Genomic DNA, 21,783 nt, shown 5'->3' with positions numbered 1-21,783 from the left:
GGTACTATTTTTGGTACGTTTAAAAGTAATTTTTCCAATGCAAGTGTTTAACTAATTAAGTTTTGTTAAATAAATAAAATGTGTGTACTTAAATTATAAAAATTAATTGAATTAATCACAAATTAATTAATTATTAAAATTTTACTTATCAATTTTACGCTTTTTCCAAAATAACAATATTAATGTAACATTCTTAACGGAACCAGGATCTTTTGCTGGTAAGTTATTTTATATTATATATTTTAGTATTAACATATTACTAGATGTCTGTCTTAGAAACTACAATCGATCTAACGTTTATCGTTTAATAAGCTGAATAAATATTTACTGGGATTGTCATCCGAATAAAAATTATTCGGTTTTTTGATTTTTTTCTTAGAACAAATACATAATAATCTTCTATATATTCTATTATCTTACACAATATTAATTAGGGTTCTATAAATCGACTTTCGAATAATCGAACAACCGACTTTTTGTCGAAAAAATTCGAAAAGTCGAAGTCGATAACTCGACTTCCAAAAAAGTCGATAACTCGAATATCGTCTATGAAAAAAGTCGAAAAGTCGACTTTGTAAATAAAAGTCGAAAAGTCGGAAAGTCGAAAAAAGTCGAAGAGTCGGAAACAGTCGAAAAGTCGGAAAAAGACGAAAAATTCGGAAAAAGTCGAAAATAGTCGGAAAAAGTCAAAAATAGAAAGAAGTCGAAAAAACTAAAAAAATTGCAACAAATAGAAAAAATATAAATTAAATTTTTTTATTAATAATATAATGTTAAATGGCAACAGTATAAATTTACGCTTCTGGCAACTTTATAAATTTTTAACTCTGGTCGGAAAAAGTCGGAAAGTCGAAAAAAGTCAAAAGTCAAAAATAGTCGAAAAGTCGGAAAAAGTCGAAAAAAGTCGACTATTTATAAAATATTAAAAGTCGAAAAATCGACTTTTAATTAAATGAAAAAAGTCGAAAAGTCGTCTTTTCGTTTCAACTATAGAACCCTAATATTAATAATACTTCTACTCTTAAAAAGTGCAGATGGGTGTCTGGTACTTTTAAGGGGTGAAAATGTGTAACAAAGGTGATTTTGGTACCTTTTTGGGGCCTTTATAACTTTTTAACTAATAGACATAATAGAATTTTTAAAAATATTTTGGACAAATCTTTTAAAATAATGAGACACTTGTTTCGTACTTTTTTTAAAATTCCGTCATTTTTGTGTGCAAAAGAGAGAAAACTTTATTTTTGGTACTTTTTTTTAGCACATTAAGTTTGGGCTTCTTACTACTTAGTTAAACTAGGCTTAACTTGTTAGATTAAACTCGAAACAAATTAAGGCGAACTTTAACCAATGATTGTGTTTTTCAGCTATGGATCTAGGTTCAATTAACTTTGTTAGTATTGCCAAATTTGCAGTCAAAAACATAAACAATGAGAAGCTGTTTTTTGCAAATATCACTTTTGTAAATGCAAAATTTTACAAAAAATATTAATACAAATTTAAAACAATAATAATATCAATAAAAGAATATTAGGGGCCTTATTTTATAAAACAAAACGACAGACGTTCAAAATAATTTGTATGAAAAAATAAATATTTTCAAAAATCTCCCAGTATTCTTCATACAAATTTTTTACGTTAACGAAAGTTTTATTTTCTAAAATCAGGGGGTAACTATAACTTAGGTTTAATTGGCCAATTACACTCAGTTAAACTATATATAGATAATTAATAACTTTACTAAAAAGTACAAAACATATATTAAACCAGGTTTAACCAAAGAATGAAACTTATCATTATCAGAAAAACCCGCACTAAGAAAACTTTTTTCGATTTATTGACCTAATTTATTGGAATTCGAGTACTACTTTCGAGTTTGTTACTTTTTGAAAGCACAATTTTTCCGGAACAAAAGAATGCAGATTTCGATTATTTTGTGAACTTAATTTTTGAAAAAAGTGTTTACCTTGACGAAAAGGGGAAATTGTACTCTTTTTTTATTAGATTTTTCCAAAAAGCTAGAATTTATTCCACTATCTTATCATTACAATTGTATTTTTCAAATGATACTTTTTGAGTATAGAAATTAGAAACAGAGTTATTCTAGTAAATAATAATTCAACATTTTGAATTTTGTCGAATTTTATTATAGCCGTGTCATATTTAACAGATTATTTACAAAAAATAGTAATGCATATTTAAAAGTATTGTTATATATATCACAATTTATAAGGACATAATCACCTATAGTTAAACATATTTTCTTTTATAAATCTGACAAATATTTTTGGAAATATTACAAGATAAGTGTTTAAACTCATACTGTACAGACAATTGTTTGAGTTTCGTTTTTGAGATGGCGTTCAAATGACAATAATCAGATTAGTTGATCTTAAAATTATGTTTATACAATTTTTATATATACAATGGAAAGCGTAACTGCATTTTAACAAAACAATTCATCGGCCATAAAAAGGAAGATAAAAACTCTAAGCCCATTTAACTCCATCCCAGGTTATCGTTTAACCGAAAGTTATTCTGCCAATTGAAATATTTGTAATAATTTGTGTAATACGAAAAATATAGAAAACTAAAATTAAAAACATATTTTTTGTGTTTTGAGGTGTCTACAATTTAAACTAATAGAGAATTTAAAGATTTTACTGTTAATTTTGTGCATCAGTTATTAGCACTTTTAAATTTCTTGCTTAAGTTTAAACCATCTTTATCAGGCGCTTAAGCTAGAAAACAAAATTAACTAATTGAGTAATTAAAAAACACCTTTAGAGTATTAATTTTAACTTTATCCTTAACCCTTCACCTATAGATTGGCCCTTTGTGTATTTTTTACATATATTTATTTTTATTATTATAGTACTGACTTTTTAAAACAACAAATTAAGGTAATATACAATGTGATGTATATAGTTCCTTCCTAAATTTGTCCCCCAAATTTTTTTATTATCTTTTTATTATCAATGAAATCATTGGGTGTTTCACTCTACCATCATAATATCGTATATTTAGTTTATTCAATCATTGGAGATAGCAGTAATATTAAAAATTAAAATTCAAATAGTTATAATTCGCAATCATGAAGAAATTTTGAACTACTACAGCTATTCGTCTAAAGTGTTATAAAATTTAAATTTGTTTAGAATTTTAAGAAATTTGTTCAAACCATAATTTAGAAACACCAAGTGTATTTTAAATTCGATTCGACCCAAATTTACATCATTATCACAAATTACTTGGCAAATGATGCATTCAGTATGGTTATCAAAATAAATCAATGACGTTGCATTATAATCAAATCGGAAAACAACTTGACCATGAATTCGTCAAAGCATTGTCACGATCGCTAAGAATATCGATCGAGGCAGAATCATAGAAATTGGTATAAATAACATCCACCCTAAAGAATAGAATGTTTAATTGAATTTTAATCGAATTGTTGTACAGTTCAACGTCTACAACTAGCGATTTATAGTAAAATAATAAACAAATAAAACAAAAAAAGTATCCTTAGGCCAAAACCTTTCGGCCGCGATCAGTACTCTACTGTTGAATTAACATTAGTGTATATTTCCACAAAAAAAAAACTGGAAGTGATCTTTGAAATATAAATACAGGTTTGTAGTTTATAATGTGAAATATTACATAATAGTTTTGGGTTTTGAATGTGTGAAATTTGATATTTTTAGAATGATTTATTCAAAAATTAGAACTCCTAAATATACGTCGGATGCATTTGATAATGTTGAATATCAAATGCGTATCACGTATACGGTGGAAACTGATCGCCGTATCATGAGTTTTGTAGACTCAATGTGGGGCATTGAGGTTTCTGGTGGTGTCGATCAATTTGAACCCTTGACAATTATAAATCTATCACCCAGTGGTTTGGCTCGTCGTGCTGGTATGCGTATCGGAGATGAAATAACCCAAATCAATGATACTCCCGCTCTAGAACTGACATTCAATGAAGCTTTGGAGTTATTTAGAAAATCTGGTCGTTATGTTCGTGTCTATGTAAGAGGGTAAGTTTTTATATTTACATTTTTTAGAATGGAGTATACATATTGTATGAATATTTTAGTGATGTCGATGATGAGGGTGAAGAAGATTGGACTTGTGACTTTTGGTTTAGACCACGTAGACCTTGGAGACGTGACTTTAAGCCTATACAATGGGAATTCCCTTGGAATGATCGCCGCAAGCCTATATATCGTGAATCTAACTGTTTCATGGTACCCTCACGCATGGAGGAGAAAATCCGTCAACGTCGTGCCGCTACCTCAGCTGTTAAGAAGAAGGAAGAGGCTCCTCCACATACTAGATCTTTGACACCTACTCCACGTCCCAAAAATCAACCCGGAGAGAATCTGTTGAATACAGTTTTAAAACCACGTGGACCACCACCTAGAGAATTGAACTGAGCTACAAGAAGAATAAAATTCGTTAACTACTTACTCGACTCCTTTATCCAATATGTGGAATTGAGAAAGATGAATTTAATTAATGTTGCTTGACCATCTCTAAAATATACAAGTGCAAATGAAAAATTCCAAAAAATGACATGTTTGATTTTTCATTTCATTTGTAGCTCCACACCAATGATATCGAATGCGATCAAGGTCAATGTTACAGAGGAAACTGAAAAGGAAAAGAAACGTAACATTCGATATCATTTCTACGAAAGGAATATTGGTATTGAAATAATTAGATAAAAAATGCTGTCAGATTACAAATTTAAGAATTTCTTTTTTTTAAACCTAACTTTAAGTTTCTTGCAAAGAGATATAATGACCATCGCTTCGTGCGAAGGAAATGTAAAATTGACTTTTAAATAAATTGTAAAATTTTACTAATTGTCACTTAAAACTAAAAATAAATTGATAATATTTTTACTTAAGAACCTATAGACGATTTTAGAAATCAAAGTCTGCTATATAAAAGTGATTAATGGATTTTTAGTTAAGGATATAACAGACTACTTTATGGTATAAAATTCATTTGATCAGATTTCAATATAAAAATTATTTTAAATATTTGGAGTTTATCTTATATAACATAGATTTTTGATAAAAAAAGAGATCATATTATCGATTATTTTTTTAAGAGCGGGTTTTTAAGTTGGCAAACAAACGCCAATTAATAATTAATCTAAAAAAAAATTATTCTGATGTTAATCCCCTTTAATTTTTTTGAGTAGAAGATTAAACTTCACAGTGTTGTCATACAAAACAACAGAAAACGTCACTGTTTGTTATCAAAACAATGCATGTTTTATAACAAAGAAGAAGATAGTTGTAAATTTAATATGAAAATTAATGACATCTAAAACTTAAAACAAAAAAATATTTTGTGAAGTCCTTATAATTTATGCTAATCAATAGACCAATCATTTTAATATTAATTTTACTAAAAATTGCATTATGTAATTGTTTTTCATCAGCTGTTTATACTTTTGCATTTCCTTCTCTAATTTAGTACTCAAAAACTACTTTCGAGGATTAATTTTAATCTCTAATCCTTCACCTGAAGTTTGCCCTAAATGAAGTTTTCTGATCAGTGATCACTTTGATCTCAATCTTATTTATAAAGTATTATTTTATTTAAAATAATTCTACGTTATTTATTTTTTAATACCTATTAGCAGTTACTAATTACTTTATATTTTCAAAATTAGCACAAACATTTAAAGGAAGCTCATTGAGAATATTGATTTAAAGATTCAAAAAATTTTGAATTTGTTACCGTCAAACAAAAACGTATTTTAGTTAATACCACTTTATACAAAAAATAAGATTGATAAGATTTCTTTAACAATAAAAGCAACTTATAAATAATTAGGTTGTTTTGAGAAAATGCGGAGAGAAATATTACAACAGAAAGAGAGAGAACAGCGTTGCCATATAATTTAAAATCAAAAATAGCAGGGAAAACCGTTTGAGATTTCTTTCATATCATGTAAGACCTGGTTAACACTAGGAAACTTTTTTTGGAAACTTTTGATTTTTGTGTGTGAGAGAAAGAGAAAGAAATATCAACCATCTCTTTCTCTCACACACAAAATCAAAAGTTTCTCTACAAAAGTTTTCCAGTGTGAACCAGGCCTAATAAACACTAATATTCCAAAAAATGACAAAATAATGAATGGAAAGAAATAACATGGCGATGAACTGTCAAAACAAATTACGAATGTGTCGTAGAAACGGGTTAATTGGCTATCGTCATTCAGAGTCCGAATTAAGTACTTCAATTGATTGTGAAAACATGGTATACATTTGAAAGCGAGATTCCTGTTTTTTTTAAATTTTGTTTAGAGTAAATGCCGATAACTATAAAGGGCACTTTACACGATCACACTTTACGCGCGTAAAGTCGAATGAAAAAGTAAAATGAAATTCAATCTGTATAACAAAAGAGAGAATAAAAGTCGTATGAATTATATTTTTTGTGTTTACGCGATTGGTATAAAATAATAACAAAGTAAGATGGAAACACCTGCTTCACTTTTGCATATGTGATTTAATGCGACCTTCATGTTTTTTGAATCATTTCAAAAAATGAAGAGATCCATACGACTGTCAAATTTTCCATCCGTATTCTCTCTTAATGTGTGATGGTTTTATTACATATTGCTTTTAGATGATCCCATCCATACTCTTCTACACAAAATTTTGACAGATCACATTACTTGTGTGATCGTGTAAAGCCGGCTTAATGCATATGCCTCAGAAACTTTTTTAACCCTCGGGAATAAGTTATATATGTATATTTTTGACGTGTTTTTATGTTCTATTTAGAATGGAAATGGGCGATTTGACTTTTGATCTAGTCTAGGTTCAAAAATCACGATTGTTAAACTCTTTAAAAAATGTGACGTTCGTACACGCTCTCTCGGATGCATCTACCTGATGTATGTATTTCCCTTGATCTGGCAACTATAAATGAATTGATCACATTGATCACTCCCAGTGATTTTTTTTTTGGGAGAAAACGAGTACAGTAAATTACTCACTCTCATTTAGTTTTAGGGGATCTCTGTTTAGGTATCCATTTTACTACAACACTTGTTGCTTGATCAGTGCGTTACTTTAAGCAGTTGCAACAAGACGTGAACATTTTAAGAAACTTTTCAACTTCTAAAACATAGAAAAAGGTTAGTAGAGTGCATTTAATCGATTGTTTGTTTGTTTGATGATCTAAGCAAATATGCAAAGAAAATCAAAAGTACAGTGACATTTCTTATTCTTGTATTTTTCAAATGTGCTGACGTAAATAAGAAAAATATTTAAGAAAAATTAAAAGATTCTTTAAGATTAACAAGTGGGTGCAACTTTGTAAGTTACATAAATATGTATATGAACACAATAAACTAGTTTTCCATCAACCAGAGAAAAATAATAATAACAACAAACAAATGCATTTTCTACTGAAATGCTACTAAAGATCATGGCATTTAGTATGTTTTCTCCCTATAAATAAAAGTTTTTTTAATGTGAAAATTATACAAGTTGAATTAAAATTTTCCTATACTTGTTATTTAAATAAAGTGCTAATTTTTCTATTATACCTCTACATATATGTATGTAGATAAACATTTTAATTAATTCTTATTTTCATTGAGATCTACTAAACGAAAACAATTAACAATGTTGATAACATCATTGTCAAAGAATTTTGTTTTTAATTACCGCCCTCTTTATTTATGTCATCTTTTTAATTTTCTTAAAAATATTTAATAACTTAAAATTAGTATTCATTGAGTTTCTTATCTTTTTAAATTCCAAATACTTTTTATTGATAATAATGGTAATTGAAAAACTCAGTATATAATGATCATTGAAAGTATGACACATACATTTAAAAAAAAAATATTTAACAAATATTGACTGACACCTTATCTTACGTACATATTTGGTTTAATTAACACAACTTTCCAAATAGTTGCCATTTTTGGCAAGTAGTTGTTATTGTTTTATTTAAAAATATTTTAAATTTCAAATACAAATAATTGTGTTTGTGTTTTGGATTTATGTATTTTTTTTAAATTTTTAAGTTTTTTTTTCTATTTTGAAGTCACGAACTAAAAATAACATTCTCATAAAAATTTAATTTTTTTCAATTTAATATCAACAACAAACATTGCATTAAGAAAAGTACATTTATTTGTTTGTATTATTAAACTACAACACAGGGTTGGTAAAACTGCTACATTTGTAATTTTTTTTTTGAAACTTTGCGATCTTCAAAAGTGCAATGGTATACAAATGAATTATTTTGTTCACTTTTAAAATATATCCCATCTTGAAAAAAATATTTTAAAAATTGTACTTTTAATAGAAAGTTTAAAGATCTTTCGACTTTATACAAATTTTTACTGTCTATTAACTAGTCACAGAACCAGTATATTGATTAGTCGACTTGAAATGCTTTTGTTTTATATTAAAAAAGTATGTAAATTTGCAAAAATATATATATATGATAAAATCGTATTGAAAAAAGTACACTTTAAAATACTGTTTTATACAATTGGATTTATTTACCATCCCTGCAACAAGATATTTTTTAAATAACAAATTAAATATACGCACATAGATACAAAATTTCTTCTCTTTTTAACTGTGTATTTTTATTTGATTCTCTTTGTCTCTCACAAACTGAGGGAAACGTTTGATTTGTTGTCAGTGATGGGGAATTCAGCACTATTTGATAATTATTGATATCGAATAGTGATCTTAATATCAGATACTTTTGTAAAATAGTTTATAAACTAGGTTTAAAAATTCCCATTAATCCACAAACTATTAAATAGGAACTAGTTTATAGACAAGATAATATTATAATCCATATGATCGAAAATATTCTCGTTCATAGACTGAACTGTATCATAGGCAAGCGTTGACACCTGCATTTCATAAACGTTGGTGACAATTTTCATGATCCCCCCGCTCAAGTAATAACCTATTTTATCCGTGACCATCTGCTGCTGTCTATTTCGGAGACGCTAGCGAACTTGTACCAAAATATTTTAGGTTATAACGCAGCCACCACTTCAAAATACACAGACCCCCACCCCCTCACAGGAAACTCTGCAATTACCGGTGCAATAAAAAGTTTTGTTGTAATATCCAATAAACTTTTCAGAGCTTTAGTTAACGTGCAACGTGTCCACCAGCAACAGCACAAAATATCGAGACGTTACTAACATTGGTAACATTATTGTATCATATTGAGTTACATGGAGTCTTAATGGTTCTATCCTCTATGTGGTATATCCATTGTGAAGTGGTAACCACTTCGAATTGTTACCACTAGACAACAGTCCTAGAAATAGATGCTTCTTAGAGTACTTGCCACAAGTGCTTTAGACAAAGTCTCTTAATCAAGAACATACTTTAAGAGCGGGTTTTTGAATTGTCAATCAAATGCCAATTAATAATTAGATTAGTTAATCTAAAAATAAATTAATTTTGATGTTGTTGTAACAGTTCGACTATGACCGATTGTTCTTCCCTGAGGACAATCTTTGGCCGAGTATGACTCGGGTCGTTCCGGAGCGAAGATCCAATTGTAGTGGGAACGCATTCTGATCTTAATACCCTCTGCTGATCGATATATCAATCATTTTAATGTTTATTTTAGTAAAAATTGTATTATTATTTTTTTGCATTAGATGTTTACACTTTTGCATTACTTGCTCAAGTTTAAACCACCTCCATTGGGCGCTTAAACTAGCAAACAAAATTAGCTAATTGAGTACTCAAAAACGAAGATTAATTTTAATTTAATTCCTAATCCTTCGCCTAAAGATAGGCCCTTTGTATTGTCAATTTATTTGTTTTTATTTCGTTTGAAAATTTTGGGAAATAAGTAAAATTTCGAAAAAATTTTATTAAATTTTTTTTTACAATTTTTCAAAACTCAATTTATGTTTTTATTAGTAATGTTTTTTAGTTAAAGCTATATATCTGTAACATTTCAAATGATTAGTTAAATTAAAAAGTATTAATTTAGTTTGACTCATTTATCAAACAAAGTATTTCAAGATTTTTTTTTAAATTTAAACTTTTAAATGTATATACATATGTACAAGTTGATGTATGATATATTTTTCTTATCTACATCGTATATTTAACATTTTCAAATTACTAAAATTTCGTCTGAAAATTTCAACATTACTCATACTTTTTTTATCGCGTATGCAGTTAAAATAAGTACTAAACAAACAACCAGGTTGACAACACTTAATACCGGTTCCTTCAAAAAATAACAACAACAACAACAATGGTGGCAAAAAATTGTTATTGTTTACATTTTCTTATCTTGTTTTGATGTGTTTTTTCTTCTTCTTCTTTTATTTTAGCAAATATGGGCAATCCAATCTGGTTTATATTTTGGTTTTTGGTATTTTGGTTTATCTCATTCTTTTTAGCTTTTATCTGTGCTGGCATCTATATTATTTTGCTAATTTTTGTAGTTTGTTTCCCCGGTTTATCGGTAAGTTTAAATAATGATCGATTTTGTTATTTGTTAAAAATATATAATTTTTATTTTGCAGTCTATTACCGATATTCTACTGCAGTGCATACAATTTCCTCAGTATTGTGCCAAGGCTATGATGGAATGCAAATCGCCTTTCTAAATATATTTAAATCTTGAAGTCTACCAAATTTCTGTTAAATTAAAAAAAATGCATTTTGTTTAATTTAATTTAATTTTTTTTTCTTAAGTTAGTTAATTAATTATTTTGTAACACATTAATATTTTTTTATATATTATAAAATAAGATTAAAAAAAATTTTTGACTAATAAAAGTTAAGCAATTTTATAACAAACATTTAATTAGTGATATTTTTTTAGTTTAAATAGTAGATCCTTAAAAGGTTACTAAATTTCATGATCGAAAGGAAAGTTATGATCAATTTTATTTGATCATGAATGTGGTTACTCGGACCGTGATTTTTTTGTGATCTCTTAGTGACACAACACATATAAATTTAGTTGAAATGATAATAAATTTACCAATATGTAATGAACTCAAATCAAAATTTTATTTTGCAATAACTTGAGCTATAGGTTTTTTTGGAAATATTTTCTCTGATCTTATCGCAAATCTACTGAAATAAAATTTGATAAAAATCATTTGTTTATACAATTGTCCACATTCACAATCGGTTTTGTAGTGTCGTACGGTTGTATCGTAGTATTTCGTAATTTTGTTTATTATTGATTTGTTTTTGTTTCAAAATTTGTTTATTATTGATTTGTTTTTGTTTCAAAAAATTTTATTTTAAAAACTTTTATGACTTACAACGCTACAACAATATGACATCGATTGTGAATTCCACAAACATTGTGTATTTTTAATTAATTACTTTTTAAATATTGCTGTTTGTCGAAAAGAGCATGAGCAACTTAATTAGTTTTATGTACACAAGTGTAAAAATAATTTTATTATTAAATTATTTTTAATTGTTGCAAATTTTATTATGTCATTAATCTAGAAAAGTTTGTACTTTACCAAAATAAACATATATACATATATGTATTTAATTGTATTTATTTTTATTCAATTGAAAGAAACCACAATAATAATACATACCTAAACGTAAACATTTCAGATAAAAAAGTTATATATTAAGAACAATTTTAGAAGAAGTAATATAAAACTAACCGCATAGTATATATATTAGGGGTGTAAAGAAATTTTAGCCCCTTCACCACGTAGCCATTTTGTTACGCTCGCTTTGAATGAAAAATTGAGAAAATGTTACGTTTTAGAATTAAGCTGAGTTGTGGTACAAATCTTTTAACTAACTATTTACGATTTTTAAGAAAAATATACTATATAAAAATACTAAATCTAGATTTGATATTTTAATGCAATTTGTGCGTGAACACTTTCACACCTGAAGTTAATCAACACATTTTATGAAACATTTGTGATCTAAACATATTCATTAGGGCAGCAGTACATTGACTTGTTCATGGATTTGTACCTGGTATAATATCTCTAGCATAGTCTTTACCGGGGTCAAATGTTAGATTTTCTTTAAACAGTCTGATTTACAAAATCCGGTCCCGCTAAGTCCCGCTGAATCTCACTGAATTTTGCTGAAGCCTTAGATTTTCTACCTCACATCTGGCATTTGAGATATTGTGTCCTGAAATTTGCGAAAATTAAATTTTTGGCCCTTTTTGAGACATTGTAACATCGTCGAAACTTTAGGGGAAAATATCTCGATACAGATTGAAGATATGATAGATATTAAGCCAAATAGACTAAAAAGCGGCTTGACAAACATACTTTTTTCATTACAAAACACACTACACAAACATTGCTTGTGTTGTTTACCCAATTTTATACTTTTCAACAGGGTTTGTATTTGCTTTACTATTTTCTGCTTCCAACAATCCCTACTAGCTTGCAGCATTTCTTGTTATTGAATATTATCTATTTATAATAACCAGGGCAAGGATTTTCATGCACAAAAAATTAAAAACATGCGCTTATAATATGTACTATAAAATGGTAAAATATGTAAAATACCTTCCGTAGTATTGTGGTTTTAAAAATTAATTAAGACTATGTAAAATTGTGTTTTCATAGAACCTAGTATTTTGTTGTTAAATCGGAATTTGTTTAAAAACATTCAAAATATGTAAATACCAAATTTGTTGTAAAAATATCAAATACAGAGAAAACAAAACAATTTGAGGTCTTTACTTGTTATAGTTTCCCAGATATACGAATTCTATAATTTAGATCAAATAGGAGGCGTGGCATATAATTGCTCATACGCTCAGTGTAATGGCATTTTCCCATGTTAAAACAATAAACAATAAAACACCTCTTGTCAAACACACCATATTAATTACTTTATATTATTTATGTTAATTTAACTTATGCGAAAAGCTTTTAACAAAAGCTTAAAACAGCTGAAATTTAATCATAACAAAAGGATGTTTAAAAGTTAAGAAAATCGAGAAAAAAAAGTTCCGGCCGGTGGTCACAGCAAAATATTTTGAAAACAGCTTTTCACAACAAAAAGAGAAAAGAAAACCATGAACTGTTATACGAAAAAACCAAAGCTTTTATACATCTGACAATACAATACATGTAAGTATGTATGTGTGTCAGTAATCATTTAGGTGAGTGTTGTTTTTTTTTCTGGTACCTGCCTTCTTGCTCAGCACTATCTGATGGTTAGAGGGGACCTATAAAATAATAATAAAAAAAAACTTAAAGAAAGTCTAACGAAAATAAAATCAAAATTTCTATCCCGGGTGTTATTCTAACGTGAGTTTTCTCTCGTAGCGGTCAGTTCATGTTTCTGGTTAAACGGAAGAAAATACTAATAAAAGTGAAATAATATTTTAATAATTGAGTAAAATTTAAAAAGAAAATTTCATAAGAAATTAAAGAAATAGTGTGTACGCTAAAGAATATAGAAATTATTAAATGTGTGAATAGAAAAATAAATAAACTATAATTAAGATAACAGTAAATTTTTTTTTAGAAAAACAAAACACTACGTAATAAAATTGAATTAATTTTTCGTTTTTATATGTACTTATAAGAAATACATAGCATATTTTAGGGCTCATGTAATATTTATAATCAATTCAGTTTCAGGTTTTATTTCATAGTAATTTTAATTGTATTTAAATGTGTTCGTATGTGCGTGTGAACGTAAACGTGAGTGTGTTTGTGTAAAACATATGGCAAAACTATTTAGATTCCTTTACAGTTACTTTTCAATACCGTCGTACATTTAATAATAATTATTCACTTTCGTGCAGCAGAGCAGGAGCTCAAGGAGGTGGAGCTGTTGTAGCACAACAACACCAAGAAGTACATGTAGAAAAAGAGGATACTGTCTTATGAAAATTAAAACAGCTGCAGCACAACAATTACTTACTATGTATATGTATTCATTCCATTTTCGGGGGTTTTGTTATTGTTATTTTCATTGTATTTTCTTTCTTTTGCTCCATGAGCAGCTTGGTTGGGTACGTTTTTCTTTTTTTCAGGTTTCTGCTGCTGCTGTTGTTGTCGTTGTGCCTTTGCGTGTGTGATCGATATTTTTATTTATTTGTATAATTTTCTTTTTTCGTTTTATTATTTTTATGTATGTGTGTTTTGAATATCTTGTTGCTGTTGTTGTTTTTATTATTTTGGTTTTTTGTTATTGTATTAAATCGTTTACTCTTTGTTTTCCTTTTTTATTCGCTCACTCACTCTCATATAAATTTATTATGAGGAAAATTCATGTTTTCTTCTTCTTCTTTTTTTATTATTGGTGGTATTCTCCGTGTCTCTTGTTAAGGAATCTCTTTTTGGTTAGTGTATCCTGATATTTTCTCTGTATTGTTGTTTTATATATATATATATATATATTTGTAAGTATGTGTGAGTACCATCATATGAAAACCACATACAATTGTATTTCTTTTAAGAACCGATTAACTTAAAAATTGTTTCAATATAATATTTTAAATTGAACTTTTCGAAATATATAAATTTTTAATAAATTTATTTCAATACCTCTATCTTTAACATTTTCATTCATTTTCGTAAAGGAATTTTACAAAAAATATGAAATACATTTATCATACGCCATGGCGCATTTGTACATTTAATGCTAAAACAATAATAGTTGAACTTTCACCTTACAAAAAAGAGTAAATAAAGCCTCCACACCCCGTCCCATATTTTCTGATTATTTGTACAAAAGCATAAAAAAGTTTTACATGAATCTTTTACTTTATGAATCGTAGGCTATAAGTGATCACAGTATGAAGTCTCATCTCAATGTTTGAAAGTAATACCGAGTGGTACCTTCTTCATCTCTGTAACTCTTAAACAAAAAAATAACAATTTGTCACGTAATTTTATTTACACGCAATTTTTCCATGATTTCTATGGTGCAATATCTTTGCTAATAATAATTAACCCTTTGGGACTGAAAGAAAAGATGAAAAATTCCATATTTTAAAACATATATTGTTTAAATACAATCCGCGTTGTATCGTTGTATGTTATATTGTTGTTATATAATTGTCACTTTGAATAACAAAAGATATTAAAATAAATAACATTCTAAGACCCTTAAACTGTAAAAAAATATTTTTAAAATAGTTACAAAACAGATCATTGAAGACATATGAAGTTGCTATAAAATAATCAAAAAATTTTCAAGTCAGTCCCAGAGGGTTAAAACAATACCTAAAGAAATGTCTATTTGAGCAAATGTGTGCTTGTGTGTGTGAGAAAGAGAGATTATTTTCAAAATATAATGGTCATATACCCTTTATATACCCTACTCTACTTTGACTCAGTATCACTACCGGAACTTGACAAAGAACTCGTATTCGTTCATAAAAAAGTTTTTATTTATATAGGAGTAGGATATAAAAATGTCGAGCTAGTCCGATTATACTTTCTTAATTGTTTTTCTTTTATTTTTTTGTGTTGTTGTTGCTTACGAATGCTTTTTTTGTATGTATATTTAAAAAATATTTTTTCAGGTAAAAATCAGGTGCTTTCCTTCTCTACACATACATAAATATGTATCTAAAAACCTTGTATGTATACCTACAGTGGAAAGCAAAGTTGTAAAGTTGTTAAAATAATGAGGGAAATACTTAAGCCGAAGAAATGTAGCAAATTTTAAAAATGTTTAAATTAAAATTTCTATTAAGAAATGATCATAACTGTTAGTATAGGAATCGGTTTAAGTTATAATATTTTATATAAATCCATCATTCATAGAATAAAATCTATAATGATTTCAGTCAAGTAATCTGCTATCTTTCTTATATACTTTTAACATCTACTGTATTCATATTTTACCATATGTTTTAATTTTATACATAATATTCCTGTTATTATATTTTCATATTTTTTTTTTAATGGATACTTAAGCTTATGGATTTGTTTTGAGTTTTTGTATATATAATTTTAAACTACCTTCAGTTGTTCATACTCATCAACCTGTCATTTGTAATAAAAGTAGTATAACTCAAAATGTTATGCTTCTTTTATCCAGCTTAATGTTCCGAGTTTAAGCAAGTGTATACCATTACAGATTGGGAAGATAAATGTGAAAGCGTCGTAATCGGATTCCTTACCTTGTTAGTAGATTATTTGGATTGAACTAAGACTTTTGGTTTACGTTGTTAATAGCATTTTTCGTTATTTTAAATATGAAGAAAAAACTTATTCAATTTTAATATTGTTTTATTACTCATACGCACTGTATGGCAAAATAAAGATACTATATAAATGAATCTTTTTTGTTTGATAACATGGTAAAGAGCATGACTCTTCCAACTTTTGCATCTTTGACCACGGATTTCAAATCCGAAACTTTTTGCACAGATACAAACAATAATAAAAACATTTACGATTTGAAGTATACACAAGACGTAATAATAAGAGATAACCCAGCGAACATCATATATACTGAGCATTAAAACTTTCAGTAAACGTTATCGGTAGTTAGTTAGTTGTGGTCTCCGGTAGGTTAGTGGTTAGTGTTCTTGCCTGGTAGGCCGGAGGTGGTGGGTTCGATTGCCACCCGTGACACTGGTAAAGGAGCGCACAATAGGCCCGATAGAGGCCTAGGTGTATTTCTTTGGATTTGATGATGTTATTAAGTTAGTTAGTTAGTTATTTAGTTAGTTAGTTAGTTAGTTATTTAGTTAGTTAATTAGCCCTGAACAAACATCATCACATTCAATAGTTTTCTTGGATTTTACACACAAGCAAATGTTTTTCTACACATACACATACATATACTCATGTGTGAGATGATGAAAGTTAAGCCAAAGTTTACAAAATAAACACGAGGCCCCGAAAGCTTCTGAAATAAAACAACAAGCAAAAGAAAAAAGTAAACAAACTTATAAAACAGGTAGAATTGTTTTATAAAGAAAATTACCAAAGAAAAAATAGTTGATAAAGAGAAAGCTTTTTCCCCATTTTCAACTAAGCTGTTTTCAGGGGATGTCTGTAAATGTCCATATAAAAATAGGTGCTCTTTTGTTAAGTATAACAATTAATTTATGTCAGTGATGAGCAAAAGTTTATCACACAAACAATTACTCTCCAATGTATGTTTGAATTGAGAGATAAAGAGAGTTCTATGAATTATACTCGGGTGTATACACGAATTGTACTATACAAAATTTGTTATAGTGTTATACATGTGTATGAGTTTGTATGGAATTATCACAGATTTAAATTTAGTTTTAAAGATGTTGTCTTTTGGATTTTTCGAATCAGTTTAGTTAGAGACGTTGAAGAGTTTTGAGCTTCTAAAAAATACATGGTGGTAGATGAAAATCGTAAAACGAGTTTATACTCTAGTTGTATGAAATACTATGAAAAAATAACAAATATATATAAAAAAGGTAAAACACCATACAAACAACAATAAGTTATAAAAAGAAGAAAAAAAAAAAACAAGATAAAATAAATTAAGGATTTGAGTAATGACAAAAAAGTTTTGAAAGGTGAAAGGTTCTATGAATGTATGAAAAGGATTTCAATTAAATAATAAGAGAATTAAAAAATCAAGAAAAATAAGTTTTAATTGAATTTTGAAATAAATAAATTTATGAAAATTATTTCTTGATAATTTCAGTCATTTAAAAAAATCTTAAACCAACAACATAAAAAAACAATTTATAAAAAATAAAATTATTTAAAAAAAACCGCAAAAAGTTTAAAGTGCAAAAAAGTGTTTAACCAAATTTTACACAATTATTTAATAAAAATATTAAAAAAAGAAAACTAACCACAAATATATACTTTATCATAAATTAAAAAAAAAAAAAAAAAAACAGTGTCAAAGATTCAAAGTCAAATACCTATACACAGTCAACGAGGCATACAATTTTATAGAGAGAGCCCAAGTTAGAGAGACAAATAAAAAAACCTTAAGGACAACAAATTAAATGTAAGTGATTTTGCAATTATTTCTAATAACATGTTTGTTTGTGTGTTTTTTGTTTGTCTATTTCTTTAAGCAATAAAAAGAGTGCTCTCATTATTACATCTCATATTTAATACACAATTATTTACCGTTATCTATGTATATAATTTTTATTAATGAGTGTAAGAGCTAAAAGAAAAAGAAAATTTATTTACAGGTTACCTTTACAATATTTGTTTTTTGTGTGTTCTTCGTCATTTTCTGTTTAAGTCAAACAAAGACATTCATCTTTTATTGTGTTTTACGTTTTCTTTTTGTTTTTTTTGATGCTTTTTCTTTTATTTCAATACTTTTGTAGAGAATTTTTATAAAAATCTCTTCTGCTTATTGTATAAATTTAACCATATGGAATATTTTGCCTTTTAAGGATAACCAGTGAAAAGTAATGATATAACATTTTTTATTAAAATTTAGTTATGGGATTTTGATTAAAATTGTCACTATTTGAGATAAAAGCTGTTTTTTAGAGCTAAAACTTATTATTTGAATGTTTGAACTCTAGGAAAAGAGGACCATGTCTAGTTCTTATAGCCTACACCACTTTAGTGGGTAGGGTATATTGAGTTTGTACTGATGTTTGTAACATATAAAAATATTCGTCATATACCCACCTTAAAGTATACCAATCGACTTAGGTTCATTTTCTGAGTCGATTAAGCTATGTCCGTCCGTCTTATACTTATATTAATTTTTTTTTCTTAATTTTTATATTTTTTTATGAAAAGTTTTTGGTTTTGGTTTGGATCCGCGCCTGGATCAAGAATCTACTCATATGGATTTTTAACCAATATTTCTATATGTTATAAACGGTATATTAAAATCAATACTCATTAGTGGTCCCATGGATTACTTGTTTTGTAAGAATACTACTAAAAAAATACTATTTTTTAAAGGACCTAAGTTCCCTACCATCGTTTGAAAATCTTTTTTTTAATGATTATTCTTAAAATAAAATAATGGAAATAAAATCAAAAGATTTAGTTAGCAATATGTTTTCAGTATTATGAAAATTGTTATTGATTAATTCCTGAAAATTAATTATAATTCTTAGAAGGAGTAATAAAGATCCTTTATAAAAGTTCTGAACGTTGAAAGTAGAAGTTTTTTTCTCGGAAAATGTAGACACTCTAATGAATTTGCACATGCTGTGCTTGTTTGAAATTAAGGATAAAAAACATTTAAACCATTTTCCTACAACTATTTGTTAAGAGTGCTTTAAGAAGATGTTGTTTTTAACCATCTGTATATTGTATATATATTTACTCAAAATACATATCTAAACTTGAAAGATTTGGAATAATTACAAGTTATTTTATGAGAATAGAAGTCAAATGGTTACTCAATACGTTCCATTTTTAATGTTTTCCAATTTTTATACCCTACACCATTTTAGCGAAGAGGGTATATTGGGTTTGTGCTGATGTATGTTAGGCATTAAAATATTGCTTCTATATCCACCATAAAATATATCAATTAGCTCAGAAACATTTTCTGAATCGATTCCATGTAAACTTTGTAATCAAACTACAGATCGCAATTTTTAAGATTTGACTTTTGACACAAACCTGTTGAAAATGATTTAAATCGGTTCATTATAATAGGTTTATTTTAAGGCCTAATTCTTATGTGAATGATAAGGGATTAAATTAAAATTAATCCTCGAATGGATGTAGTTTAAACTTGAGTAAGAAAATTTTTATTAAAATAAACATTAAAATGTTTCATTTATCGATTAGTATAAAATTGTCTTCTTCTTTTCTTATATAACAAACAGTGACGTTTTCAGTTGTTTTATGTGGCAACACTGCAAAGTTTAATCTTGTACTAAAAAACACTAAAGGGGATTAACATCAAAACCATTTTGTTTTTAGATTAAGTAATTAATTGGCATTTGAATTCCAATTCAAAAACCCGCTCTAAATGTTCTAGTTATTCTACAAAATTAGCTAACTTTTCAATTTGTTCATATAATTACACTATGCGACAGAAACAAATAACTGGGAAACATATATCTGAAAGGTGGATTCGAGTAGGACAATAATTAATTTTTAAAATTTTCCAAACACCTCCTAAATCTTGAAATACGTGTAAAAACCCGGGTTTTCATACTTTAAACCATAAGTCAGTCATAAAAGTTGAATGTCAACCGAATTTATGTACGAACTATTCCAAGTTTTGAAAACGGTGAAAAACTAAAATTAATAAATCAATAAAATTTGCGATAGAATACGCAAATAATTTTACAGGTTATTTAAAACTGCTTAATTATTTAAACAATAATCTATATATTAAACATACTTACTGGTGTAGGGTATCATTTGGTCGGTCATGCCCAACTATATAGTCATACTTGTTTTACATAGAAAAATCCACTAACTTAATCGTTTATCAAGCAATTGTAACTACATTTCCTCTTAGTGTTAATTAATATATATTTACTTTTTTTCAGAAATTTCTACACAAATACAATTAAATAAAAAATTCAACAAAAAGGTAATAATAAGCTAAATTTAATTTTTCGTTTATGGTTTAATATATAAAAAACGTACAGATAAAGCTTATGCATTAGGGTATGCTATTTTTCTATAGAAATATACCTCTTAAACACTGGAAGTAAAAATGAAATTCAAAATCAAACAAAAAATTCATAAAGCCAAGTATTTTTTTTACTAAAATATGACCTATCACGAAATTCGTAAAATGAAGTACTCAAATTCGTAAATTCTTTATAGAAAAAATTTCAGAATTTTTCTTATTAAAATATTATAGTATTTACGAAAAACATTAATAAAAATTCGCAACATTTCCAGACAATTACTTTACTAAAACAATAATGCAAGTTATTTGTATTTGTACTGAAATACAAGCAAATTTTTTATCTGAAACAGATAAATAATTTATTGTATTATTATAATAATACACAAAATTTCTTTTTGAATCTATAAACATTTTGTTAAAAATATACATTAAATTTTAACAAAAATTTTACTAATTCTATAAAATTAAAATTTGTAAAAAATTACTTAAATACTTACTTACAACTGTACTGAAAAAACTGAAGCACTTATACATTATACGTTATAAACCAAATAGGAATTATATCAATTCATTTAAGTACATTCAAAAACTTGTTTTATTGTTGTATTCCATATGCTGACAAAAAAATAAAACTCAAACAAAAGCATTTATTGAATCAGTAAAAATATTTAATGAAAATTATTTTTTTTTTCAATAAAGTGTTTGTTAGAAAATATTTTTCTTCTGTGTGAAAATCAAACAAATTCGTTATAAATCCAAACAAAAATATTTATAAAAATCGAAATTAAATTAAAGCAAACGATTGTTAGGAAAAAAATTTTGCATATTTTTTTCTGTGAAAGATGCGATGCAAAAAATAATTTTTAAAATTATTTCCCTACCAGGCTGCAGTGTTTGAGAATCTTGATTTAAGATCTCAAAAATCTTTCAATTTTGAACTTATTGTAGGAAAAATAATTAAAATATTTGTTCAAGTACTTATTTCTGGTTTTCAAAACTACTTTTATTGCATTATAAACCAAATGTACAAAAAAATTAAATAGTTTTCTTTATAAGCATAAAATAATTTTAAAACCTATTTCCTTAAACAACTAAAATAATAGGCATCTCAATCTGATCAGAAATTATTTATTTTATCACATTAGGACCGTAACTTTAAGACCTTTATTTAGATGAGTTTAGATGATGTTTTTATATAACCGTCTTAAATTCTTCATTTTGGTCAATTTGTCCG

The 21,783-nt window shown here is 27.1% G+C and overlaps 3 protein-coding genes across 5 annotated transcripts in view; all 3 read left to right on the top strand.

Annotated features, from left to right (window-relative positions):
• The first annotated feature begins 150 nt into the window (after positions 1–150).
• The window catches only part of LOC111684542 (acetylcholinesterase), a 128,101-nt gene continuing 106,468 nt past the window's right edge, over positions 151–21,783 (top strand). For 2 of the 3 annotated variants that reach the window (XM_046948827.1, XM_046948828.1), the window contains exon 1: positions 17,734–17,975. The gene's annotated coding sequence lies outside the window, so the exon portion shown is untranslated. Of the gene's footprint in view, positions 219–17,733; positions 17,976–20,460; positions 20,505–21,783 lie in introns of those variants that run through there. The other variant, XM_046948826.1, reaches the window with a different exon arrangement.
• Positions 3,452–4,575, top strand: LOC111684524. The gene is made up of 3 exons (XM_023446714.2): positions 3,452–3,629; positions 3,702–4,037; positions 4,097–4,575. The coding sequence occupies exons 2-3, from the start codon at positions 3,703–3,705 to the stop codon at positions 4,434–4,436; spliced, it is 675 nt and encodes a 224-aa protein (XP_023302482.1). The 5' UTR covers positions 3,452–3,629; position 3,702; the 3' UTR covers positions 4,437–4,575.
• Positions 7,025–10,691, top strand: LOC111684530. The gene is made up of 3 exons (XM_023446725.2): positions 7,025–7,165; positions 10,373–10,506; positions 10,568–10,691. The coding sequence occupies exons 2-3, from the start codon at positions 10,378–10,380 to the stop codon at positions 10,649–10,651; spliced, it is 213 nt and encodes a 70-aa protein (XP_023302493.1). The 5' UTR covers positions 7,025–7,165; positions 10,373–10,377; the 3' UTR covers positions 10,652–10,691.

This window comes from Lucilia cuprina, chromosome 4 (assembly GCF_022045245.1).
Source record: "Lucilia cuprina isolate Lc7/37 chromosome 4, ASM2204524v1, whole genome shotgun sequence".
Taxonomy (NCBI): Eukaryota; Metazoa; Arthropoda; class Insecta; order Diptera; family Calliphoridae; genus Lucilia; species Lucilia cuprina.
The sequence above is the reverse complement of the archived record's forward strand: the minus strand, read 5'-3'. Positions and strand labels throughout refer to the sequence as shown.